Source organism: Coffea eugenioides, unplaced genomic scaffold (assembly GCF_003713205.1).
Source record: "Coffea eugenioides isolate CCC68of unplaced genomic scaffold, Ceug_1.0 ScVebR1_2945;HRSCAF=4070, whole genome shotgun sequence".
Classification (NCBI taxonomy): domain Eukaryota; kingdom Viridiplantae; phylum Streptophyta; class Magnoliopsida; order Gentianales; family Rubiaceae; genus Coffea; species Coffea eugenioides.
Genome location: NW_020863478.1, coordinates 9,176 through 17,653, shown reverse-complemented (window position 1 = coordinate 17,653; position 8,478 = coordinate 9,176). Strand labels below are relative to the sequence as shown.

The following is an 8,478-nucleotide window of genomic DNA, read 5'->3' as shown; positions in this document are numbered from 1 at the left end:
GTCAAGATTCCGTATGCTAGAGAAACTAGAGATTCTGTACTAGATAGGCTCAGAAATTTTGGTGACCTTGTACGAAGCCGCCTTCGTGACATGATGTAAACAAATGTACTGGGTATTTTGCAATGAAATGAAATCTCTCCTTTTTCACAAAATGATTGTCAATAACAGGTTTGATCAACGGGTCTCATTCCGAAAGTGTTGCATCATATTAGGCCTACCCTTGGCACAAAAAGGGTTCCTCCATAGGATATGCATCCGAATTATTTAAATATCTACTAACTCATGTTTTTTTTCTTTTTCCTTTTTTTTTCTTGAATAAATTACAATAATTTGATAGAAAATCCACTCCTAAATCAGTTTCTTTTCTCCACTATCAGGTATTTTTCACAATAGCTACCCAAAGAAGCCCCATCATCACCAGATCTCGAAGTAGAGCCTTGAAACAACCTGTAAACATGAGTTTAGTACCAGAAACTTCGGAAAGATCTGCTATGGTTACGTCACCGGACTTCACAACATTGGGAGCTCAGTTAAGTGAGGTACTTGGCAAGTTCAATGAGTTAAGTGTTGAAATGGCCGCACAGAGGCGTGTAATTGATCAGTTGGTCGCAAGCAACAGTGGTGGTGGTGTCCCCAACGACCAAGAACCTATCGATAATCACCCACCTGCACAAGACTATCAACCACCCCACACATCCAATGCCCAAACAACTTTCCTTCCTCCTTTCACCAATCCTCTTGAAAATGCCTTTACCCGATTAAACTCAGACTTTTCTTATATGCCTCCAAATTATATATTGGTGAACCCAACCAGTAGTCAAATCCCTCAAACCCATCCGCAGACCAATTTGAATGTTCCTCCCAACCCTCAGGGACCCCACCACCATACTGCAGAGCCTTTTGTACTGGATACTGCATCTCAAGGGAAGGCGGCGATGGAAGAACAACCCATACCCGTTGACAAAGATCTGTTAAGAAGGTTGGATCGATTCGATGATTTTACGACCCGAGAGAGGAAATCAAAAGGATGTGAGGGCAGGGGCATGGTGGGTTTACGAATTACTTCGATGAAGTGTTGTGTCTTTTTCCGCGGATATTGTCAGTACTATCGGGTGGTGGATTGCAGAAAACCCTAGAAATTCAGAGCAATGTGGCATGATGGAACTGGAAATCCAAAGACGCACCTCAAGATGTTTGCCAACAAGTTAGGTAAATCTGTGGATGATGAGAATTTGCCTATGCGTCTATTTCCGAAAAGTTTGGAGGGAGATGCTCTAGATTGGTATTCAAATTTGAAGTCTAGAGAAGTCAAGACCTGGTTGGATCTATCAACTGCTTTTGTGAAGCAGTATGAATTTAACTGTGAGTTGGCGCCAACACGAACCACACTGGAGGGTACGAAAAGAAAGCCGTCGGAAGATCACAAGACCTACGCAAAACGGTGGAGAAAGTTAGCTGCCAAAGTGGAGCCTCCTATGATTGAGGAGGAGATTGTTCGCACTTTCATCAAGGCCCACGATCCACCTTATTTTGAAGAGATCTTCCGCATGACTGGAAGTCCATTTGCTGCTATCATTAACAAATTGGAGGAGTATGATAAATTTGTCAAAGCATGGAAGATTGTTAATGTGTCTGCATTAAAGTTGCAATTGGATGCTCTACAAAATCAAAACAGCAATGGGAAAAAGCCCCCATTCAAGAAGAAAGAAGGTGATACTGCTTTTATATGGGATCAAGGCCCGTCTTTCAGACCCAGAAATCATCCCACCTATTCTTTTTCTTACCCGTATTACACCAATCCCCAACCAGTATACCACACTACTACCCAATTCCATCATTCCCGACCAAATCATTTGAATACCTCGCCCTTACCTCCAACTCCACAACCTGTCTTTCAAAATCACTCTCGTCCCATTTATCATTCCAGACCAACCCTGCAAAACAATAACCCTTCTCAAAATCCTTTGCAAACCAGTGGAATTCAAACTCGGAAGCAATTTCGAACCTTCACCAACTTGGGCCGACCTATTGATCAGTTGTATGAGCAATTAAAAGCAGTTGGAAAAATTGGCACTGTTCCTCCCAAAATCTATCCCAGAGGTCCTCCTGCCGGTTATGATCCGCATGCAATCTGTGCTTATCATTCTGGAAGTCCAGGTCATATCACTGGCAATTGTTGGGCTTTAAAACATAAGATTCAGGACATGATTGACTCTGGAGATATTCTTCTCAGAAGAAAGGGAGAGCAGGGACCGAATGTTAGTAAGAATCCTCTACCTGAGCATGGGAGCACTGTGGGGGTTATCATCGCTGATGAAGATTTTGTCGACCCCAGTCAGTACATTGTAGATGAAACTGAAGTATTTGGCGTGATGGAGACTGACCATGCGGAGATGAGGAAACTACTGTCTGTTGAAGAGTCCATAACTAAGGATAGTGCTGAAGAAAAGTTAAAATCTTTTGTGTTTGAGAAAGAGGAATCGCTTATGGTAGAAGGAGGGCCTTCCGAGATTGACAATTCTGAGGTTCCTTTTATTTTGGATCTTCCATCTTTTGAATGGGATATATCAGAGCCTGCCATTCTCGAATTTCCAGAACAAATGCCTGTCAATAACTTGCAAGAGGTACCATGGAACTACGAGGAGCCCAGTCTGTTAATTGGAGGTAAAGATTGCTTGAAGGAAGATATATCTACTATTACTAGATCTAGAAAAATTGTGGGAAACTCCGATATTGATGTTCAATCCAAGGCCAAGGTTAAATCTCCGACACCCAAGCCTCGTGTGTCTGAAAATGAAGTTGTAGATTTTCTGAAGATGCTGAAAAGAAGCGAGTACAAAATAGTGGAGCAGTTGGATAGGATGCCCGCTCAGATTTCTTTTTAGAATCTTCTCTTGACTTCCGAGCTGCACGGAGAAGCATTGCTCAAAATTCTGAACGAAGATCAAGTCCCTAAAGATATTCCGGTGGATAAATTTTATAACATTGTGGGGAATGTACTTGCTGCTAATCATATTACCTTTTTCGATGATGATCTGACTGCAGAAGGGATCGGACATAACAGAGCTTTGTATATATCGGTCCGTTGCAATGGAAAGCTGTTGCCGAGGGTTTTAGTGGATAATGGGTCAGCGTTGAATATCTGTCCATGGAACACTCTCACCAAGCTTGGATTTCTTGATATTAAACTCCGTCCATCTGCAACTGTGGTTCGAGGATTTGATGGTTCAAGGAGGGAATCTATGGGTGAAGCAGATCTGGTATTGGAGATAGGCCCTGCTCAATTCCAAGTTACTTGCCAAGTCATGGACTTCTCCAGTATTTACAACATTTTACTTGGAAGACCTTGGATACATGCTTCCAATTCAGTGCCATCTTCTCTGCATCAAATGTTGAGATTTATTGTGAATGATCAGCTCATTACTGTATTTGCTGAGGATGACTGTACCATGATCATTGATGCAAAATTCAAAGGTAAAGACAGAAAAGGGACTCCAATTTCATCTCATCATGTTGCTGACATAGTCTCTGTAGGATGGGCATCTAGGGATAAGTCGTTGACTCAATCAGATTTGCCAGAGGGCAGTATTATGATGGTGAGAGAGATGATCCGAGGCGGATATGAAATAGGAAAAGGTCTTGGGCGAGAATTGTAAGGAATTTTGGAGCCGATAGAGATCCCGACGCAAAAGGATACATTTGGATTGGGATTTCATCCGACTGCTAAGGATATGAGGGAAATGCAAGCTCGAAAACAAGCTGAAAAGAAGGGCAAGCAAAATGTCTTAAATGTCCCACCGCTGTATCACACCTTTCCTCGTCCATCAGAGGTGATTATGTCAGAAACGAAGAATCCTGTGGAGGAGATTGAAGTGGACCTGTCTCAATTATTTGTCGGGGCCACTTGTGAGGAGGAGCCATCGGAGAATGCAGAATTTTTGTCAATTACCGAAAGAGCTATTCAGAATTGGACTGCTGATTATCTTCCCTCTCGAAGGGAATTTCGGTAAATTTAAGGGGATTGTCTTTTGTCTAGATCACATCCAGATAGGACAGTAGTCTGGATCTTTTGTTAAAAGAAATTGCTTTCATCTTTTAAACCTTTATTCTTGTTTCAGTTAATATAACTTGCTTTGTTCAAGAAAATTGCTGAAACGAAAATAAAGGTTTGGGTTAAATATGTCTTTAAATGGCAATCATATCTGTATATTTATCTTTTTGTGAAGTCACGATGCATTTTGAATTTAGTGAAATGAATGACTTCTCCAGTATTTGCTATTTATTTATTACTTATGTTCTATTCTATTTTCAGATGGCTATTCTATTTTCAGATGGCCACAAATAAAATCCTTTGACCCTTTGGATGTCACCATTTTGGAATTCGATGGCTGCAATCTCGATATCTCTCATGAACTTGAAATCATGCAATCTGAAATTCAAATCGAGAGCGATACTGAGGAAGAATTTGAGTCTATTTCAAGGGATTTAAAACAGTATGAAGAGAAACCCAAACCCAACTTAGAAGAAACAGAAATCATCAATATTGGCACTAAGACGGAGGTTAAAGAAGTTAAAGTCAGCATTCGTTTAAATAGGAAACAGAAGGAGGAAATGATTGAATTCCTAATGCTTTTTCAAGATGTGTTTGCATGGTCATACGATGATATGCCAGGGATCTCTACAGACATAGTGGTTCACAGGTTGCCAACTGATTCAAATTTTTTACCTGTAAAGCAGAAGCCACGTAAATTCAAACCAGAAATGAGTCTCAAAATAAAGGAGCAAATCGTGAAACAGCTCAATGCTAAGATAATCATGGTGTCTCATTATCCCATCTGGCTATCGAATCCTGTGCCAGTCCCTAAGAAATCTGGGGAGGTGCGAGTATGTGTTGATTACAGAGATCTGAATAAGGCTAGTCCGAAAGACGATTTTCCTTTGCCAAACATTCATATTCTTTTGGAAAATACTGCCGGACACGAAATTGAATCTTTTGGTGATTGTTTTGCTGGGTATCATCAAATTTTAATGGCAGAAGAAGACAGAGAGAAAACCTCTTTTATCACCCCATGGGGAACCTTTTGTTATAGAGTGATGCCTTTCGGGTTGAAGAATGCTGGAGCCACTTATCAGAGGATCATGACTACCCTGTTTCATGACATGATTCACAAAGAGATGGAGGTCTATGTGGATGATATCATAATTAAATCCAAGAAGGTTGAGAACCATTTGGTTGATTTAAAGAAGCTGTTTGAAAGATTGAGGAAGTATAATTTGAAGTTGAACCCTGCAAAATGTGCTTTTGGAGCTCCGACTGGTAAGTTATTGGGTTTTATTGTCAGCAAGAAGGGTATAGAGATAGATCCTGCGAAAATAAAAGCAATTCGAGATATGCCCATTCCAAAAAGTCAAAAAGATGTGAAGACTTTTCTTGGAAAGATCAATTTCATTGGCCGATTTATTGCACAGTTAACCTCTACCTGTGAGCCTCTGTTCAAACTGTTGAAAAAGAATGCGCCGATGGATTGGAATGAAGATTGTCAGCAAGCTTTTGATAAGATCAAGAATTATTTGTTAAATCCTCCGGTCTTAGTGCCACCTCAGCCAGGGAGACCTCTGATTATGTATTTGTCTGTTCTTGATGAGGCTGTTGGATGCGTTCTGGGACAGCATGACGAGTCTGGGAGAAAGGAACAAGCCATCTACTATCTGAGCAAGAAATTTACAGCATATGAGGCCAACTATTCTTTCCTTGAGAGAAGTTGTTGTGCTTTAGCATGAGCAGCTCAGAAGTTGAGACATTATTTGCTCGGTTATACCACTTACTTGATTTCCCGTTCCGATCCTCTGAAATACTTGTTGGAAAAGTCGATGCCCACGGGACGTATGACTAAGTGGCAAATGATCCTTTCCGAATTCGATATTGTCTTCACAACACAAAAGGCAGTCAAGGGTCAACTTATAGCAGATCATTTGGCAGAAAATCCAAGAGATGATGATTATCAGCCATTGCATACCTACTTTCCTGATGAAGAAATCCTGTTCGTTGGAGCAGTTGAGGACATGAGTGAGCAGTATCCTGGATGGAGGTTATTTTTCGATGGTGCATCAAATTCTCTCGGAGCTGGAATTGGAGCAGTTTTAGTGTCGCCTGAAGGGAAGCACTATCCCGCTACTGCCAAATTATGGTTTCCTTGTACTAACAACATGGCCGAATATGAAGCTTGTATTTTTGGATTGAAAATGGCATTGGACATGGAGATTAAGGACTTGATAGCATTCAGTGATTCCGATTTACTTGTGCACCAGACGCTTAAACAGTGGGTAACTCGGGATTCAAAAATTATGTTGTATCATTGTAACTTGCTTAGTTTGGCCAACAAATTCAGGAATTTAGAACTCAGACATATTTCCCGCACTCGTAATACCTTTGATGATGCTTTAGCTACTCTGTCTTCGATGATCCAACATCCAGATGAGTTGGTGATTGAACCTATACAGATTCAACTTCAGAATAGGCCAGCGCACTGTCTGGTTACGGAAAGGGTCATTGATGGTCGCTCCTGGTACAATGATATTAAGGAATTCATGAAAACGGGATCCTACCCTCCTAACGCTGATGCTGTTGCAAAAAATTTTTTACGCAGAATGTCAGCAAGATTTTTCTTGAATGGAGAAGTGCTATACAAGAAAACATCTGATTTGGGCCTCCTGAGATGCATCAATGAAGAGGAAGTTGATTATATGATGAAAGAAGTACATAGTGGGGTTTGTGGGCCACACATGAATGGGCATCTACTGGCTAAGAAGATCATGAGAATAGGATATTTTTGGCTTACCATGGAGCATAACTGTGTAGATTTTGTTAGAAAGTGTGTTAAGTATCAAATGCATGGTGATGTTTTACGTGCTCCTCCTACAGAATTGCATAGTATGACTGCTCCATGGCCATGTTCGATCTGGGGAATGGATGTGATCGGAACTATTGATCCTCCTGCTTCAAATGGGCATCGATTCATTTTAGTGGCGATTGAATATTTCACCAAGTGGGTTGAGGCCGCGTCCTATAAGCAGGTGACTAAGAAAGTGGTGTCAGATTTCTTGAGAAATAATATCATCTGTCGTTTTGGGGTACCAGAGACGTTGATCGCTGATAATGCCAAAAACCTCAACAATGATATGGTGGATGGATTATGTGAACAGTTCAAGATCAGACATCGAAATTCTGCCATTTATAGGCCTCAGATGAATGGAGCCGTCGAAGCCGCAAATAAGAACTTGAAGAAAATCATTCGTAAGATGACTGAAGCACACCGGGATTGGCATGAGAAGCTGCCTTATGCATTGATGGCCTACAGAACTACTATCAGAACTTCTACTGGTGCAACTCCTTACTCTCTTATGTATGGAATGGAAGCAGTACTACCTGCAGAAGTTGAAATTCCTTCCTTACGCATCCTGATGGAAGCTCAGATAGAAGAAGCTGAATGGGTCAAAGAACGTGAGGAGCAGTTGTCTTTGATTGATGAAAAGAGGTTGAATGCCGTCTGCCATGGACAATGTTATCAGCAACGAATGGCTCAAGCTTACAACAAAAAAGTCAAGCCCGTTTGTTTGACGTTGGAGATAAGGTTTTGAAACGGATTCTTCCAATGCAAGATGAGGCTAAAGGGAAGTTTGCTCCCAATTGGCAAGAACCATTCATTGTTAAGAAAGTGCTATCCGGAGGAGCGCTTATTCTTATGGAAATGGACGGTCAAGTTTTTTCCCAACCAATCAATGCAGACATGTGCAAAAAGTTTTTCATTTGATTAAAAAAAAAATTTTTAAAATACTGCAAGAGATGGATTTCAGGCATACTTCCTCTCATTTTTTTCATTTCAATATTCTATCCCTAATTTTTCTTCTTTCCTTTGGACTTTTCATAACCATTTTCCTTTTTTGCTTGGCAGTCCCTTAAGATCACTAACCTCATACTAGGGCAATTTTGTTTCTTAAAAAAAAAAAAAAAAAGAAAGAGAGAAGAAAAGAAAAAAGAGAAGAAAAAAAAGAAAAAAGAAAATAGAGCTTCGGTCAAAATTAAACTGGGGCAAATTTTATCTCTTTCTCATCCTAGATCGGGATAAGTTTTGAAAGAATGCTATCTCAAATGATTACAAACCCATCATATGATCCGCTGTCAAGCCTTAACCTTTCCTTTGCTATTCTATCCGATCCTAATCACAAGAACCAAAATTGCAGAATTTCATCTTTTGCAGTACTTTGAAATTTTTTTTTCTTAATCAACTAGCAAATGATGTAAATACAAACTTTTCTGAAACATGTCAGAGAAGATTGTCTCACTGATGCTACTCATTATCAGAGTATGACTGCATTGATACAGTTGGGGTTAAAATTGTCTTGTCTATGTCTCTAGGTGAAAACCTGAAAGGGCACCTTCTAAAAAAAAAAAGTCAAAAAAAGAGAAAAAAAAGAGAA

The 8,478-nt window shown here is 40.3% G+C and overlaps 1 protein-coding gene across 1 annotated transcript; it reads left to right on the top strand.

Annotated features, from left to right (window-relative positions):
- Nucleotides 1-1,148: 1,148 nt before the first annotated feature.
- On the top strand, nt 1,149-3,656 carry LOC113757311. The gene is made up of 2 exons (XM_027300668.1): nt 1,149-2,801; nt 2,886-3,656. The coding sequence occupies exons 1-2, from the start codon at nt 1,149-1,151 to the stop codon at nt 3,654-3,656; spliced, it is 2,424 nt and encodes an 807-aa protein (XP_027156469.1).
- Nucleotides 3,657-8,478: the final 4,822 nt, after the last annotated feature.